This window comes from Frieseomelitta varia, unplaced genomic scaffold, assembly GCF_011392965.1.
Source record: "Frieseomelitta varia isolate USP_RPSP 00005682 unplaced genomic scaffold, Fvar_1.2 scaffold_371, whole genome shotgun sequence".
Lineage (NCBI taxonomy): Eukaryota > Metazoa > Arthropoda > Insecta > Hymenoptera > Apidae > Frieseomelitta > Frieseomelitta varia.
The window spans coordinates 885,811-904,143 of record NW_025110114.1 but is presented as its reverse complement, the minus strand read 5'-3'; the positions used below and the strand labels follow the sequence as shown (position 1 = coordinate 904,143).

At 28.8% G+C, this 18,333-nt stretch overlaps 6 protein-coding genes across 16 annotated transcripts; 5 read left to right on the top strand and 1 right to left on the bottom strand.

The window, feature by feature from the left end:
• Positions 1–181: 181 nt before the first annotated feature.
• Positions 182–1,770, bottom strand: LOC122531038 (alpha-1,3/1,6-mannosyltransferase ALG2). Its single transcript, XM_043658582.1, has 2 exons — positions 1,389–1,770; positions 182–1,303 (listed from the first exon to the last, which is right to left on the bottom strand). The coding sequence occupies exons 1-2, from the start codon at positions 1,629–1,631 to the stop codon at positions 323–325; spliced, it is 1,224 nt and encodes a 407-aa protein (XP_043514517.1). The 5' UTR covers positions 1,632–1,770; the 3' UTR covers positions 182–322.
• Positions 1,771–1,809: 39 nt separating this feature from the next.
• On the top strand, positions 1,810–3,558 carry LOC122531044 (vesicle transport through interaction with t-SNAREs homolog 1B-like). Of its 2 annotated transcripts, none has more exons than XM_043658592.1 (2): positions 1,810–2,004; positions 2,675–3,558. In XM_043658592.1, the coding sequence occupies exon 2, from the start codon at positions 2,767–2,769 to the stop codon at positions 3,103–3,105; it is 339 nt and encodes a 112-aa protein (XP_043514527.1). In that variant the 5' UTR covers positions 1,810–2,004; positions 2,675–2,766; the 3' UTR covers positions 3,106–3,558. The 2 variants fall into 2 exon arrangements, with proteins under 2 accessions (XP_043514527.1, XP_043514528.1); XM_043658593.1 differs by lacking the exon at positions 1,810–2,004 and adding an exon at positions 2,404–2,561.
• LOC122531033 (cell division control protein 31-like) lies at positions 2,011–2,721 on the top strand. The gene is made up of 3 exons (XM_043658570.1): positions 2,011–2,275; positions 2,367–2,561; positions 2,675–2,721. Exons 1-3 carry the CDS (start codon positions 2,047–2,049, stop codon positions 2,719–2,721), a joined length of 471 nt encoding a protein of 156 aa, XP_043514505.1. The 5' UTR covers positions 2,011–2,046.
• An 83-nt stretch (positions 3,559–3,641) lies between the features above and the next one.
• On the top strand, positions 3,642–11,484 carry LOC122531035. 6 transcript variants are annotated; one of them, XM_043658578.1, is made up of 13 exons: positions 3,643–3,837; positions 4,358–4,947; positions 5,273–5,383; positions 5,485–5,735; positions 5,831–8,058; positions 8,144–8,273; positions 8,347–8,540; positions 8,637–8,844; positions 8,904–9,047; positions 9,433–10,157; positions 10,221–10,616; positions 10,691–10,920; positions 10,999–11,484. In XM_043658578.1, the coding sequence occupies exons 1-13, from the start codon at positions 3,780–3,782 to the stop codon at positions 11,209–11,211; spliced, it is 5,478 nt and encodes a 1,825-aa protein (XP_043514513.1). In that variant the 5' UTR covers positions 3,643–3,779; the 3' UTR covers positions 11,212–11,484. The 6 variants fall into 6 exon arrangements, with proteins under 6 accessions (XP_043514508.1, XP_043514513.1, XP_043514512.1 ...); XM_043658577.1 differs by having other exon boundaries at positions 8,347–8,609; positions 8,694–8,844; XM_043658573.1 differs by having other exon boundaries at positions 3,642–3,837; positions 8,347–8,841.
• A 906-nt stretch (positions 11,485–12,390) lies between these two features.
• Positions 12,391–13,609, top strand: LOC122531042 (E3 ubiquitin-protein ligase RNF4-like). 2 transcript variants are annotated; one of them, XM_043658590.1, is made up of 3 exons: positions 12,391–12,737; positions 12,915–13,123; positions 13,186–13,609. In XM_043658590.1, exons 2-3 carry the CDS (start codon positions 12,978–12,980, stop codon positions 13,487–13,489), a joined length of 450 nt encoding a protein of 149 aa, XP_043514525.1. In that variant the 5' UTR covers positions 12,391–12,737; positions 12,915–12,977; the 3' UTR covers positions 13,490–13,609. The 2 variants fall into 2 exon arrangements, with proteins under 2 accessions (XP_043514525.1, XP_043514524.1); XM_043658589.1 differs by having other exon boundaries at positions 12,877–13,123.
• A 1-nt stretch (position 13,610) lies between these two features.
• On the top strand, positions 13,611–18,278 carry LOC122531041 (E3 ubiquitin-protein ligase MARCHF8). Of its 4 annotated transcripts, none has more exons than XM_043658587.1 (7): positions 15,310–15,723; positions 16,301–16,358; positions 16,481–16,603; positions 16,795–16,886; positions 17,001–17,181; positions 17,334–17,599; positions 17,669–18,278. In XM_043658587.1, the coding sequence occupies exons 3-7, from the start codon at positions 16,487–16,489 to the stop codon at positions 17,928–17,930; spliced, it is 918 nt and encodes a 305-aa protein (XP_043514522.1). In that variant the 5' UTR covers positions 15,310–15,723; positions 16,301–16,358; positions 16,481–16,486; the 3' UTR covers positions 17,931–18,278. The 4 variants fall into 4 exon arrangements, 3 of the variants coding, with proteins under 3 accessions (XP_043514522.1, XP_043514521.1, XP_043514520.1); XM_043658586.1 differs by having other exon boundaries at positions 15,310–15,748; XM_043658585.1 differs by lacking the exon at positions 15,310–15,723 and adding an exon at positions 16,190–16,206 and having other exon boundaries at positions 16,301–16,603.
• Positions 18,279–18,333: the final 55 nt, after the last annotated feature.

Below are 18,333 nucleotides of genomic sequence, written 5' to 3'. Positions count from 1 at the left end.
ATAAATATAAATAATAAATAGTAGAAATTTTTAATTCTATATAATAATTAAAGATATTAAATAAAGTTAAGTCTTCAATATTTTGAAAAATAACATGAAAAAAAAAAAACAACTTTTTTCTGATATCACAAAATAGAATAATTACTATACTAACAAATAATGCAGGAAATTATAATTCCATTGTAATTAATTTATAAAATTCGTATATTAAAAATATGATAAAAATATTGCAATACATCTTATTAACAAATTGAAGTTCATAGATTCTTATTCTTTTTTTAATAATTCCTTATTATTTATTTGCAAATCAATGATTATAATATTATTTTACTTTCTTTTTGTTAATTAGATCTTCAATTGTTTTGTTTAATTTAGCACTAAATGCAGCAAAACTAAAAATTTCCATAAATCTAACTTTGCCTGCATCACCAAATTGCTGAACATATTCTGGATTTTTAATCAAATCAGCTATCTTCAGAGCAAATGCATTACTAGATAAATCAACTAAAAACCCAGTAACTCCAGAAACAACAGATTCTTTTGGACCACCAGAATTATGTGCAATTACTGGTTTATTCATATACATTGCTTCAAGTGGTACAATACCAAAATGTTCATTTTGGGGTGTATATAATAAAACCGTACAATGATATAAAATAGATACTTTATCAAGATCTGAAGGGGAACGAAGAAATATTACTTTATCTGTAACATTTAATTCATCAGCAAGCCCTATTAATTCCAAATAATGTTCTACATTTTCTTCAACTCTTTTATCATATCCACCAGCCATAATTAAATATACTTTTTTGTATTGTTCTTCTGTTAAATATTTTTGAAGCTCTGCCAATACTTCTATTGCTAGTCCTAAATTTTTTTTACGTTCATATCTATTGATAGACAATAATATAATACTATCTACTGGTAACTTTTTGTCAAGTACTCTCTCTAAAGATACTATTCGGGCTTTATCAAAGTAGTCTGTGTTGATAGAGGGATGTAAAATTTCAGGTTCAATAGTTAATCTCTTAAAAGTGTCTTTAAACACTGAACGTGTATATAGGCTATTTACAAGTATTTTATGTGCCATTCCAGTTGTTATTTCTTCCAGATAATTAAGAGGTATACGATACAATTGTTTACTAAATCCTTCTCGCTGTGAAAGCAATTGATCTGGATAATGACAATAAAAAATTATATATGGAATTCGTAATCGAAGAATAGGAATACACACAGATACCAGATCACAGAATACAACGTCAGGTCTGTTTCCAGAAAAAATGATATAGCTAGCTGCATATATCTAAAAAAAAAAAAAAAAGAAATAAAAGTCAATATGTGAAAATCATCTATAAATGCACATTTTATTTCTTAAGAAATAAGCTCACCATACGAATATAAGCAAATAATGCAAAAAATCTGCCCAAGATATGTCTGGGCAACCAATCTCCTACAACTGTAACAGGAATTGTTCCATCTTTTGTTTCAGAGAAACAGTGTACCGGATCGTGATGAGTTGTCACGAAATTAACCTCATAACCTTGTTTTTTTAAGGATAATGCAGCATCAACTACCAATCTTTCTGCTCCTCCAATACCAAGATCCGGATGTAAAAATGTAACTCGTGTCATATTTATTAACTCAATAACATTACAAATAACATTTATGAGGGGAGCAACAAAATCCAGTACTCTTTACAAAACTACCGGTAAAATAGTGTAACACCTGTTAGTTCTTTAAGACCTATTTTCACCGTAAGTTAAAGTCATAATACCGGAGTCATAGAAATCATCAAAAGAGATTAGCTGAATATTTGACGAAGTTAATTCGCGAAATTTTCATATGTCAACAGTTAGCAGAAAAATATGTGTTATCGAAGGCACATTCAGAACATATAGAGATATATAGCAGTAATAAGTGTGTAGTCTGAATAAAATTACATGTAATTTGTTGACAACAAAAGAAAGCGAACGGTTTCATAGTTTCTTGTAAAATAAGTGAAAGGTAAATATATCAATTTGATCTTGATAATATTTATTGTCAATTATGTCAAACATTATGAAGAGCGTTCTTGCGGAAAGTTTAAAAGGATGCTTAAGGGAATTGTTTTGCTTAATGGACACTGACATTGACGGTTATTTAAATTATTATGAAACGAAAGCTGCATTGAAAGCCTTAGGTTTCACAGTAAAAAAGTCTTATGTTTTAGCTATTATACGAATGTATGACAAACGTGGTTACAATAAAATCTCTTTCAACGATTTTAATTATATTGGTGTGTGTGAACAGCAATATCCTTTGAAAAAGTCTATGATAAATGGTGCAAACGTGTAATCAACATTAATCAAATTTTAATACTTGCACAGTGTCAGAAAAGTTAAGTAAACGAAAGCCTCTAGATGAAATTAAATATGTGTTCAAGTTATTTATAAGTGAGTCTGCAAATGATAAAATAACAGTAGAAGATCTGCAAGAATTTAATAAAAAGCTAGATTGTAATCTAACTAATGAGGAAATGGAGCTTATGATTAATGAATTTGATTTGGATCAAGATGGTTCTAGTAAAAAAGAATTTCACTTTGTATTAATTAATTAAATTATTGGAGAAATTTCAATTTGATTGTTTATCTTGTTCATTTTATATAATAAATAACTTTGCAAATTATACTTTCAGTTGATCAAAGTGAATTCCTGGATATTATGACAGACTTCAAAATTTAAAGGATCTTTGTCTTTCTTGAAAACATATCTGTCAACACATTCACAATGAATTTTGGAGTTAATTGGGAGGAAGAACATAGAAGAACATTATTAGAAGGAAATGCAGCACTGGAGCGTACTTCGCAATCCATTATCAGATCTCAAGCAATTGCTATTGAGAGCGAGCAAATAGGGACAGAAGTAATCTCTGAACTGAGTGAACAAAGAGAGAGATTACTGCGAGCAGACAGAAGATTATCCCAAACAGACGAAGAACTAAATAAAACAAGAAGGATATTAAATGTTATGAGAAGGAGGATTTTAATGAATAAGTTTATATTAATCATAATTATATTACTAGAAATAGGTATACTTGGTGCTATTATATATAAGAAATATTCATAATTACATTATATGTATATTGTATATAAACGTATATATACATATAAATAACATATACTTTATATGTATATATGCACAAGCATTCACTATATACTTATTTTTATTTACATCATGTGTAATATATAATGTGCGATATACGTGCGCAGTTTCTTTGATGTCGTATTATTGTAATTATTATTTTCCAACAAATTAAATGTAAAATAGCAAATATGTTACAGTTTGATGTAATTTTGAACGATTGATGTACCATGTACTATGAAAATACACAATAGAAAATAAGAGCTACCAACCATAGACGACAATTATCGTTAATATATATATATGCATATATTATCATTGCATGATTGTGTATCCTCCGTTATAATATTTATTTGTAATATATCTCATGTTCTAAAAGCAATATGAGAGCTGCTTATTTGCTTCTGGACATGAAAATAAATGAAAAATAAATCTTTACAAGACTACGTTTGTTTTTCATGTTGTCAGCGCATGAACGACTAAAGCGCATCACAACGCAACTATCTTGAACTATCATGTCGTGTAGTTGAACAGTTATTGTTCTCGTCTGTGGTTGAATCTGGTATTTAATAGTTATCGACAGGGCAGACTGAAAATTAGAACGACTGAGAAGACTAGGAGAATCTTTAGCATTTTGTGAATTAATAGATGATCGGGTCATGGCGTATGTTAATGTGGCTGAATGGAAAACTGAGCAAGTGTGCGAATGGTTGAAAGGTGCGGAAAACTGAATTTTCTTTCGGGTCAACGCACATATTGGTGCATTTTAAAAAACGAATGCATTTGTTGCGTGTGGAAACAATGTGTGTTGTAAAAATTTACGTATAAAGATGTTACAGTATACGCCCGCACTCTCTCTTCACCCTTCTTCCCTTATAACCAGTCACTACGTTGCATGCGTAAATGCAGTGTTGATTTATTCAATTGTTCATTACAATCGTACAATTCATAAGTGATATGTATTGTAAAGAAGATTTTCAATAATACTCGATCTTTTTGAATTTTTACCCAGTCTTTTAAAATTTTAAAAAATTTTCGTAATATTGCAATATTTTTGTTTATTTATGTCATCTACATTTATAAATAACTATCGTCCACGTAATTTTATTATTACCCTTTTTGTTATTGTTACTTTTGGAACAAAGAAAATACTAAACGAATAATCATTTATTTCGCATTTTTCTTCCTTCTTAACGTAATTGAATCTTGCAAAGAAGAAAACTGATTCTTGTTTCAGGTTTGGATAATTCTGTTCTTCCCTATGTGCATAGTTTTACAAATCATGGTGTCAATGGACAACAGTTGTTAAGTTTGAGGCCTGAAGATCTAGAACATCTTGGTGTATTGAAACTTGGTCACCAGGAAATTATTCTTGAAGCTGTAGAATATCTGAGGAATTTCCATTATGAGCTTGATCGTGAAAATCTGCAATTATTGGCACTACGATTGTCTTGTCAGGCGCACAGTTTACAAAATGAATTATCTCATCAGACAGATTCGAAGCCTGTTACAACTCAAACATTATCTGATGTAGCATCAGTTATAACGGCTGTAAAACCACTAGTAAGGTGGCTTGATCGACCTCCTTTTAGTGGACAATTAGAATATAATGATAAAAAAGTTGAATTAATGAAACTAGCTTTGGAAATGGCTACATGTGCGCAGAGAGATAGATTTGCAGAAAAACCAGTAGAAGAAATTAGAAAAATTTGTGGACAATTAGCAAAATTGGCAGATTATGTAATACAAGATATTACTGATCCTATGATACTACAACCTGCTAGTTTAGACTTGGCAACATTAAAAAGGAAACCAGGAGATGATTTAGTAAGTTTTAAGATAATATTAATTCTTCAAAACAGAATAACTTTCTTTCATTTTATTTTCATTTTTAAATAATTTTATAGTGAGTATAATAAATATAACACAATAAAATATTTAACACAAATCATGGAGTAGTATATTTTATAATCATTACGGAGAAAGTTATCTGCCACATCCTTTAATGATAAAACTATGACCATTGATTCAACACAAATCTAACTTCCTATTTAGATAATTTAATTGATAGCTATATAGTAGAAGTATTGTTGTAATATAACTGTTTTATAACATATAAATCATTAAAATTGGGATATATTTTCTTTTATAGGGATTTTATATTTTACCATCCTTTCATGGAGCTCATCAAATCGCTGAAATTAAATTTGGATCAGCTGCACATCAGTGTGGTAAAATGGAAGAAGGAGATGAAATTGTCCAAGTAATTTCTTTTTTCGTAAAATAATTAAAAAAATTTAGAATTTTTACTTAACTTCTTTTAATTTAATTTTATAAAGAAAATTAATTTAAATATTTTTCTAGGTAAATTATCAGACTGTAGTTGGTTGGGAACGGAAAAATCTTTTAGAATTATTTCGCGAAAGTCCAGCAGAAGTATTATTAACTTTAAAACGTAGGCCACGTCATACAAAAATATATGGTCAAATTTACATAAAACCATATAGACTTCCAAGCAATAAAAAAACATCTTACACAACACGATGGCAACATAATCTTCCTTCACCAAGACCAGAATTATTAACTATACCAGATTTTACAATGCCATTACCAAGGTATATATTATTCGCACATTTATATTTCTATAAAAATATGAAATTTCATTTTTAATATAATAATAATATAATAATAAATTTGTAAATTTGTTTAGGCCAAAGAATCCCAGTCCAGAACCTGCAAGCATTCTAGATACTGTTAATATACTAGATACTATGATTATAGATAGTAGCGACTCGGATAGTGAAACAGAGCCACCTTTATCAATTCGATTATATTCTACAAAACCAAGAAATTCAGTTCAAAGACGAGCTACTATAACTGGTGCTAGTCCAACTTCCAAGCATGGAATTGATATAGAACAATTTTGGAAAGAATTGAAACAAGAACATAGTACAACTTCTCAATTGCGGGACAAAGCAGCATCTTGTGCTCATGGTTTAGATAATGTACCATCAAATTTACGGCCACAAACATGTATATCTATAGAACAGAGTAAAAGAAACAAGAGAAATGATGGACAAACTGACGATAAGAAAGTACAGTTTCAAGATAAACCTATGAAACATGATGTTCCTCAAATAGATAATACAATCAACGCAATAAAGAATGAATGTAAAGCTACTGAAAACTGCGAGGAATTGTGTAGTAATATAAATACATCCAGCCAAATTCCTTTAACATCCGCTAATGTTACCAATAACAATAACTTGAGTGATACAAGTGTGCCTTTAGATGAATGCAACAATTTTATTAGGGATAGTAATAGTAAAAATACGATAAGCAATAAAGAACTTAGTACATGTAATGGTAAAGAACGAGGAAGATTAGATAAAAGTCACAGTACGCCAGCATACGATTTAATGGATGACAATATAGAAGATACAAGACAAAAGTTGTTCCATATGTTAGAACCATCTACGAATAATGTAAGCAATGTATCAAGTAAGACTGATGTTCAATTGACTATCGCAAGTTTTGAAGATCAACAGAAATTAAAAAATGTTGATGAAAAAAAACAAAGTATGGAAATAAATTTTGATAGTAATATTGTTCAAAAATATAATGATACTGATAAATATACTGCGCAAGATAAGGAAAAAAAGCAATGTTCTAAATCCTCGGAATATTTAGATTCATTTAAAAATAAAGTAACTGAAGCAACTCACAGGATCAGTATAGAAAATAACCAAAGCAATAATGAATGTATTAACACTGATATAAGTAATTATGACAAGAAGAATGTGACGAATAATTTAAATGTTGAAATGGAAAATACATCGAAAGTATGTAACGCTCAAAACTTTGCAAATTTCAATCATAAAACTAACGAAGATAGATTGGAATCAATAAATAGTTTTGTGCAAAACAGTGAGGAAAATAATTCGAATCTAAATAAATTTGAAAAGATTCTTCAAACATTTAATGGACAAAATTATTGTGATTCGATAGAACATAAAAAATTAATGGAGAAAAAGTCTAATATATCAATAAAAGAAAATATGCAAGTTCAAAGACAAATATGGACAAATAATGATCTAAATTCTACTGAAGATAAACACATGTATAATGATATTACTAATAATATTACTCGAAACATTCCTCAAATTCATGTCTGTCAAAAGGTACAGAATGATAATACAAAAAATGAAGATTTAATTATTCAAGAAAATGCAGTACAATCATGCAAATGTGCAGAAGTAACAGAAACTGAATCTAGTAAGAAGCTAGAAAATAAACCTCATCTAATACCTCCAGATCCGCCTCCACGTAAATACTATTCAAAGTTAACAATTGATTCATTAAGTAATACTTCAAAAACATTTGAAGATCAAGAAAAGTCTTGTATAACGGAAAAAATTAATACTAGAAAAGATCTAAAAAGTGTGGAATATTATACAGAAAATCATATCAAAAGTACCTTAGACCATCAAGATAAACAGGATTATTTTGATGTTTATAATAGTTTTACAGAAAAATTAGAATTTATTGACAATATAAATACTCTAGATAATGAACGTAGACCTAGCTTAAATTTAGATTCTGCATATTTAGAATATAATGATAAGCAAACAAAGGAAAATAAGTTTATCTGTGATACATATGAACCTATTGTTGAGAAATCTGTATATACTAATTTAACAATGGAATATCATGATACTGAATCTTATTCTCAGAATATGGATACTCCAGATGGTTCATGCTCTTCAAAGCAAGTTCTAGATCATAAATCTAAAGTGTCTGAAAAAGAAAAAAGTTTTGAAAAAGGTGTGGTTAATAAAGCTATGATGGTGGCTAGAAGTATTGGATTGCATGGAAGTTTAAGTAAATCTTCCAGTAGTAGTCCCAGAAGTAATAGAAAACGAAGTATATTATTTGCAAGTAAATAATTAATACACTCATTTAATACTAATTTAAATTTAAATTTTTAATTATATTTATTAATTTTTATATTATTTTTAACTAGGGAAAAGAAATATCTCTGTTAAAGATATAGGCACAGGTGATTTAGAAGGATGGTTAACATATCGCACAAGAGGTGCTGGTGGTGCTTGGGCGAAAGCTTGGTTTGTTTTAAAATGTTCTTCCTTGTACAGGTTCGTTAATTAAATTTTTATAGTTACATCTGTATCTTACAAAATATTTATTTAATTATATTTTTAAGTATAGGTTTAAAACTCAAAACAGTATGAAAGCAGACTGTCTCATAGCTTTGACAGGATTTACCGTATCTCGAGCTGCCGAAGTAAAATCAAGAAAATATGCGTTTAAGGTTTACCACACAGGAACGGTATTTTATTTTGCTGCAGACACTGAGGATTTTCTTGCCTTATGGGTAGATGCAATTAACAAAGCAACCTTAGGTGCGGATGGTCACAGTAGAAACAGTGCTCTTTTTAGCGAAACGGACGAAAGCGATAGCGAACAAAAAAGTAAAACCAAAAATGTCCATACTTTAGAATATAAACCGAACTTCGACAAATCTTTCGGATCATTAAAAAAAGTTGTTCGTAAAGATTCTCCCTCGTATAGGGACCATGAAATCAGTGGTGCTAGTTTAGATAGAAAATATCTAAAATTTCTTGGTGCAAGAAATCACAATGTACCTGTTCCAACTGCACAATTTAGAAGTTACAGAAGAGTTCTTCCTACATCTACGCCTAATAAGTAAGAGTTAATATAGAGTACTTCATTTAAAACAAAGATAAAATATGCATCTTTTTCAGGAAACAAGACTCTGTTCCAAATTCGCCAGATTTACAAATGACAATTGCAGGAAGTACATTTTATGGATTATGTGCATCTCATAGTGCTACTGATATGTCAAATAATACTCAAGATATGGGTGATTACAGGCGTACCACAGACAGGTAACGATTTGTATTGCATGCTGTAGAACTATAATAACCAATTTTATTGTATTATATAATTTTACTAAACTCAAATTATTATGGTTTTATCTTTTTTTATGGTATGCCTAGAAATAGATTTTTAACTAAAAAAAGTGATAATAATTAAAAATATTGTTATATTTTGCACTTTATAATAAAATAATTAATTAAAAATATTGACTGCATTTATTTTACATGTATGTATATATTTTGTGCACGTATTTCCTTATTGTAACTGTTTTCCTATACGTTATCCTTAATTGATTTAGAGCACATTTTATACGTTTACTACGTTCTTTTTTTTTTTTTTGTTAATCTTTTCAAATATGCTAAAGTAATTAGTGAAACGGTGTTTAATATTTAGGTGTCTTAATGACAGAAATAGAAGACCAGAAGACCTACAAGGTTTTATTACATTAGAGGAATTCATGTTGCAACAAGAGGATCAAAGACAAATGACAAAATCAAGATCTATATCTCCACGAATAACACCTTTAATTAGTGATCATGTTCATGTTCAACATAGGAATTTTCATGATAATGAGACTGTTAGTGAACAATCTAGGCATGTTGCTGATGGAATTTTAAATAATGATGTTTATGCTCAAAATAAAAATAGCGATGAAAATGTAAATAACACTGCTTCTGCATATGGCTATACTCGGAATATGGACAACATTGGAATGCGACAATGTAGCGGAGATTTCGATTCAGAAAGAAATGAATATAGAGGAGACCCATCAAAACATATAGTTCATAAAAAGTCGAATGAACTTTGTCACATTAATAAAAAAAAATTGTCAGATAGCTCAAATTTTCAACATTTACAGTCAAGCAATTCATTTTATTGTAAAGCTGCAACAAATGAACAAAAACACTCTTCATATTACAATAAACCAAATATTGTTGACAAGCCTGCAAGACAAATGAACTTGAATTGTGAATGTAATACTAATATTTATACAAATCAAGCACAGTCTTTGAGTAATCATGATATTTCTAGATCATATGATTATTATTTACCTAAAAATGTCAATAATTCATCAGAGGATATAAAGCCAGTATCAAGACGACTTACTCGAAATGATGGTAACTTATATTACATATATAATAATTTTTCAATACACAAAGATTGATAGAATTTTGTTTTAGGTTCTGGATCTACTAATGATCTTACATTTCATACTTTTTACGAAACTTTGCAACGTGCAAAGAAAGATGCATCCATTAGTCGCAAAGGAAGCTTCAATTTAACAAGTCGTAATCACGTTTCCTCGGATAAGCATTGGTTGGATTCTTTGCGACGAGCTGATAAAAAAGAAGCCAATTATGATAAAACTCGTTTAAAAAATGTAGCTCAGTATCAACCACCACCTATGCCAACTTCTCCATTCGAACAAGAAGGGATGACTGCTGCATTTGAAATGCATTTAGATAAAGGTGAACAGGTTCAAAAACCAAATCGTTTGAAAAATTTGTTTGCTAATAAATGTCAGCAGAAACCTTCTACACTTGAGTTGCCTAAAGAAACACAAAAGACTTTATTAGGTACAAATAATATATTTTGAATTTCAATTATATTTTATAATAATCTTTGACAATAATCTGTGTATAATTTATAGGGTCACCGAGATTACATAGAGCGTTATTTAGAGAAAAATGTTACAACCAATCACGGTTACCAAGTCGGTCGAACAGTCAGAGTCCTGGTGATAGTGGAATCAGTCAATCTCTTAGTCCGTTCCGTGGAAATAGTCCTCAAACTCTCAGTCAGAGTTTTAGTTCGGTTAGTTCTGTTAGTGATTGGAGTCCAGACACACCATCGCCGTGTACTCCAAATTTAACATTGAAAGTACGCATATATTTCAATAAATAATAATTAAAACTATTATACTAGATATTAAATATAATAATAAATATTTATTTTTAGGCTGGTGCAAGTCAGCTTTCTTGTCAAAAACACGCAAGCACAGGTAGAAACTCATTGACACCACCGACATTGCCTTATATACCACCACCTACGTCACCACCACCTGATTATCCTGGTCTTGAATATCCGCCAGTATTTGAACCTGGTACTTACTCTCTCTTGGATGCTTCACTGCTGCGTAATCGTAACAAAAGCAATCGAGATACTCATTAACCAATGACAATTTAGTTTATTAATCTACATAATAATAACCAAAGATAATATGTTTCCTTAATCATTATCTAATCTCTAATTTATATAAGGAATTCAAAAGAATAATAATATTTTTTCACAGAAGTATTAAAATTTAACCGTCCATTTTATAAGAATCCGAAGGTTACTGAATCATTTTTTTTATATAAATTGAAATTGTGAACTATTCACTCAATAAGAGATGAGATAAATAATGAAAGTTGAGTGGACGACTGAAATTTAATATATTATTACTTTAGTAAATAATATAAATAATATTTGAATTAAATTTTAAAAAAGTTTCATTTCATTATTATTATTCGTAATGATAATGATGATGATGATAATAATAGTAATAATAATAATTGGTAAATCGAAACTTACATTTTTTTAAATATTTTAACTATATTAAATGTTTATTGTACGTGAATTATGAAATTTTATAACAATACATATAATGTAAATTTATATATAATTTTTATATGAAAGATATGGTAATTGACGAAGAAAATTAATGAAAAGTTTGATAGACATTAACTGTTTAAAAAATTAAATTTTTAATTTTTAAACGAATAATCTTTGCATTATATGCAAATATATAATATACATACAAGAATTTTGTTATATAAATAGTTCCAAATATGCAAAACAGAAGTACTTTTGAATATTATTAAAGTATTAAAATATAAATTACATTTCAATAAAATATAACAAAATTCTGTTATACTTTTTTAAAGATATTTTATAAATAGTTTTAAACATACATTAATCGTCATATATATATATATATACATATTCGTATATTTATATATAATGTGATGATGTATATAAAGTGCCTACATATCTTTTTTATATAATTTTTGTATATATAATTAAAATCATATTTTTAGCTATTAATGTAATTTAAGGTGCACGATTTTATTATACTTTATGCTCAAGAAATTTTAAAAAAGTATTATAAAATTAAAACTATTCAATTTCTAAATTATGTATTTTGTGTATTTTTGTAATAGGTCATAGTTGTATATCAATATGGAAAATTTGATTGTACATAGTCTGGCTATGAATATTATAAAAACGCTTTCATTACTAAAATAAATATTTGCAAACATAAACAACATAAATTATCCGACACATTTTTTACCGTATATAGTAATGTATTATTATACGGAATTTGAATTATACGGATATTAACATGATATTTAAGTTTAATTTAACAGTTTAATATAATATTTCTCTTTTATTCAATATTAACAAATTCAATATTATTTCTTTGTTTTATACGTTTAGTGTTCAATTATCTCGTAATTCGAGAAATCTCGTCTGTGGTCCGATTAAAAATCGATTTATCGATAAAGAGAAAGTATCGATAAGAACTATCGAAGATACTTTTTGAGTCTGTTGAGAACTAACAAGTTTCTAGAACTATTTTACAAAGTATTTAGTGTATTAACCTCGTTGTACCAAAACTGATAATTTTAACATTTAAATAAATTTAGGGTAGTACGGTTAGTAGAGAACATAATATTTTATAACTTCAATCACTATCACATTGAATTATTGTTATTTGAACATGTGTACTTAATAAATAAATTGAATGAATACAAGATAAATTTTTACGAGACGAATAATTACTCGTAATTGCAGAACTGGTTGAATTTGCAATTTAACCTATACCACTTAAGTATACACGTTCATGTATATGTATATCCTCTGAGTGACAATAAAAGAAGAAAGTTCAACAAAACATGTCAGACCCAATTGATTATATTGATTTAACAGTGGATCAACCTGATCAACCTTTAAGATTACGGAGTAAGGGTATTAAAAATAATGCAAAATCACGGAAACGTAATTTCAAACAGCATTCTGTACAGCTTCAAGATTCTATCATGTATGTGTTAAATCTTCTTAATTCCAAGTTTATTAAATTTATTGAGTTAAGATTTGTTCTAGAGAAATACCAGTTGAAAATACATGTAAAGACGTCGAGCCAATGGAAATCATAGATCTAGACAAGATTAATAATACAGAAGAAACTGGAGTATGTTATGTTAATAATTCTAAAGAAGAAAAGTTAATTGTTTTGACTTGCCCCATATGCTATGAACAGCTATCTTCTAAAATAAAACCTATGTCCACTCCTTGTGGACATATATATTGCACACAATGTTTAAAATTAGCTCTACATAAAATTAAAAAGTGTCCAACATGCCAAAAGACCATTAAATTACAATCTTGTACCCGTTTATACTTTTAAACATATCAGTTTTGGTTTTCATATTCATTTTCCTTTTATATTTATATTATTACGAGTATATAGTATACATTTTACATATTTTTTCTACATATAGAAATACATATATTTAATAACACTTTAATAATTACATGAACTTCAATGATTATTCTCTAATTATGTCTGAGTTATGTTGTAACTTCTTCATATATTTGTTGTAATAATTTAAGATTTATTCTTAACTTTTTGAGAAAAAGGAATTGAAGTCTTTGACAAACTCTATAAGTGTATCTATTTCAATATATCTTGGTTTAAAGTATGATTCACTGTTTATGTTTTGTTGTCACCTTGAAATTTTATTGTGACTAATTTACTTAACATAACATGGATCGGTATATATTTTTTGTGCATGTGCCTTTGACAAATTTACTGATATGATTAAATATTGATGTATTCTTATGACTTATCAGTATGATTATTGATGTATTCTTATGACTTATTAGTATTATTGAAATCATAAAATGTTTAAGAAGAAAAAAATACAAAAAGAAAATCATATATCATATTTCTTTGGAGGTACTGCAATTGGAATAGCAGGTAAATACTATTTTTAATTGTTACATACTTATCTCCTTTGTATTCAACTTATGTTATATATATTATTTATTTCATATTAGCTGGTCTATTAGCTGGAAAATTATTTTTAAATACATCGGTTGAACAAAATCAAAAGTTTGGTAAGTATTCTTTTATAATTTAGATAAAACAAAGTTAAAAAGTATTTGTAATTTTTTATACACAGGATCTGAAATTCTTGTCAATAAAAATATAAAGGAAAATTCTCAAGATGATAACATTCATAATAAATATTTGACTAAAAACGATTGTACTGTTTCTAAAAGTACTGCTCAATACAATGATAACAACTATGCAGAGAAGTCACTGCCTCCAATTTTTTCAAACACAGTTGACAATGAATTAAAATATAATATGAATAATCTTAATTCGAACTGCAAATATGACAAAGATAATGGAGTCTTTTGTGATAAAAATTGTACTCTTTTTAATATAAGTATAGAAGATAATAATAAATATAACACATCTACTAATATTTTCTCAGAAAATGTTAAGGAGAAAACAAAGAATAATAGTTATTTTAAGTTTGAAGATATTAAACAGGCATCTTCATGTGTTGCTCAACTAGAAAATACTGTAAACATTAAAGATGAAAATTTATTGAAAGCAGCAAATGAAAAAAGAATATTGATAACTGGAAGTATCGATAAAAGTATAGAATTGACAGATACATTTAATAATTTATCTATCAATTTCAATGAGGATAGTACTACGTACAAAAATCTTCCACATATAGAAAGTTTTGCGACTAGTTCAAACATTTCATCAAATTACATAGATAATGCTAGTAATATGGCTACGTGTAACGATACTACATATTCTGATAATGAAGAACGAGATATTTTGAATTTTACTTTCATGGAAGAATTTTGTGAAACCGGTATAATTTCATCTACGAAATACAACAATTTCGATGATATCTAAAAGAACTTTTAAATATAACTAAGTTAAGAGTTCAAGCTAGTAAGTTAAATTAAGATTCGAAGCTAGTATTTAATTTGAATATTTTCCTTTATTTTAGATGTGTATTAATTAAGAAAAATATGTATCTTATATAAGAGAGTGAACAAATAAATAATTTAATACAATTATATTATGTGCGTATTTATGTTTTTTATGTGTGCTAAATTTGAATTGAAGTCGTTCATTGGTGTAATGATATTCAATGTCATTTCCAAATAATGGATTGGTTGATCTTGTACACACGCCACGCCTACGCTCTACGTTATGGCGGCGCCTCAGAGAAATGAAATACACATTCTGTTGTGTGGAACGGACTATGCTTTGTAATGAAGTCAGTGTTTGTGATATTTTTGAAAACTGATGCTGTTCGTCGCACGCGTTTAGAACGTGATAGATTATAAGGAAACTTCGAAGTAACTTCAACGTCAAACCATGCAAGTTAATTAATTTACTGCAGTGAATATGAGTTTCCTATAGTGTGTCATTGACTCGAGACGAAGTGTCAAAATCGACTTGGTTTCGTGCTATGTAAAAATTTCATCGAGACAACAGTTGCCAACAATTTCATTTATTAAACATTAGTCGATCATTTCAAATCAAACTTGACTAATATATTTATCAGCCACTTATCGTTACCAAATAGAAACTTTACTGCTAGCGTGAGTTCCACGGAAATGAAAAGATGTATGTGACGCCAATGCTTTGTTTTCTTTTTGTTGAATATTATCCGTTTCAAGTGTTACGTTTACGTAGTGATTTTGATAAAAATATGCGCGCTGTAACATTTCTGTCATTGTCAGTGTTCCTTTGTATAATGTATCACTTTTCTCTCTTTGTCAGAATGTTACAAATTTGAAGGAGAAACGAATGTGCGATTTTAATTTGTTCGAATTTGTTTGGCTTTCCTTTTTTCTCTTTTTGTTAATTAATTTTAATGATAAATACGTCCGTTTAACTGGAGAAAATCCATTTGTTATGAGCAGATATAATTAATATACTCAGGAGTGAATGCTTATGCTATTTATTTATTTGATGTTTTTATCATTTGATAACTTCTCTTAATTATGTTAAAGAATCAATGTGTAGTATACAACTGTATTATTTTTTAGATATAAACCAACCATTAATGTTGAAAATCTTAAGTAAATATTTTTATACTAGAAGTTATGAATAGAAATAAGAGTACGAATATTTCAATTTCGTGCAATGTTTCTTTAAAGTACATTGTAATTTCAGGTTTTTGAGTGCATATTGAAGTTAAGAATCTTAAACATCATGGCGCAGAAAATATTTTGTATGTAACTATTTATTAATTTGCACTTAAACATGATGCCAATGGAAAATAATTATCGAACACTCGTTAAGATGTGTTTGTTTAATGCTGTTTATCACTGATCACATCTTTGCTGAGGTCAGAGAGTGATGCCGGTTCACCAGATCAATGTTAATCCGCCTGACCGGCAACCACCTCTGTCGCTTGGTCCTTCCAATAACAATAGCCCTGCTGGTGGTGAAGGTTTACCAGAATGGACACCAAGGGTATCTTTTCACTTATATTTTTATTGCCATATACTATATCTTTCATAAAAAATTTATTTTTTATTTTAATATTTTTAAATCAATTGTTTAGTAAATATCAATGATCAAATTTTAATGAGAAATTATATAACATGTAAACCAAAATAAATCTTAATTGTTTATTGCTTTGTATTCAATAAGATATCTTTTAGGAATCAACATACGCAACAGTAGTTACAATTATACCAGATCATTGTCACTCATCAGTAAGCACATTGTCTTCAAGCAATCATGATATTTGCAGGTGAATATAAACTTCACACAACAGCTCTTATCTTTTAAAACAAATGATGTTCAAATAATGTACAAACAATATTTGATATACATATAACGTATCATACTTCTTTTTCTGTCACAGAATATGTCATTGTGAAGGCGAAGAAGGTGCTCCACTTTTAGCACCTTGTTATTGCAGTGGCAGTTTACGCTACGTACATCAGGCTTGCCTTCAACAATGGATAAAAGCTTCAGACACACGTGCTTGTGAATTATGTAAATTCACATTTATTATGCATGCTAAAACAAAACCATTTTGTGAGGTATTATTTCTTTACATTTCTATATGTTCTGCATACGTAAAGAAATTTTTGTAGACTTTCCTAAAAAAGAAATAAAGCTATAATTTACTAGTTCTTAATTTAGTAAACATGGGAAGAAAAAAAAAGTATATTCATTATTGATTAACTTTTAGTGGGAGAAACTTGAAATGTCTGCCCTAGAAGTTCGTAAATTATGGTGTGCAGTTGCTTTTCATGCAGTAGCTGCACTCTGTGTGGCTTGGTCTTTATACGTACTCGTCGAACGATCTGTGGAAGAAGCTCGGCGTGGATATGTAGACTGGTCTTTCTGGACTAAATTAATAGTTGTTGTAATTGGTTCTACAGGCGGTTTAGTTTTTATGTATATTCAGTGCAAAGTATACATTACATTATGCAGAAAATGGCGAGCATTTAACAGGTATATATTACTGACAATAATTACTTGTATTCAGTTGAAAATCGTATAAATATCGATTGTATGTTTTAGAGTAATATTTATTCAAAATGCTCCTGAGAAAGTGGTGCTTCCTCCCTCACCTACAGACTCTTTGAGAGAAGTAACATTGCCTCTAAAAGATCCAACTGCCTCTATGCCTGAGCTCAATCATACCTTATTACCCCGTAACATAGATCCTCCATGTGCCTCGCAGATGGTAAAACCGGATTCTGCCGCGCCTCCACAAAGGCACGACGCTCAATTGAAATTGTATGTATTTGATAAATTGTCATCGTCCGAAGACAACTTGTAATACAATTGGGGGTAATACAGATGGCTGCTAATTATGTACTGATGATTAGCAAAAAAAAAAAAGAAAAAAAAAAAGTGTAATACAAACATAAGCATACGTCTAGAATAAGATGGTAATTCTAGACCGCAGTACGATTTTTGAAAATCGAAGTTTCTATTTCGAAACTGTCAAATGTCCGCCCTTATGGAGCACCTTTATCTGAAACCTAGTACTTCAGTGCTTACAATGACAATGGGATAGTTGAAAGTGTTTAACCAACCAGCAGATTAAACATTTTCTCCAACGATTGTGTACATAATTATTGTATCTGTGATGTTATTAAATAAAATTTACCATATTTAAACAGTACCCTTAATTTTTGTAATACAAGATTGCGTCCATTTAGTAAAGCCTCATTTGCGAC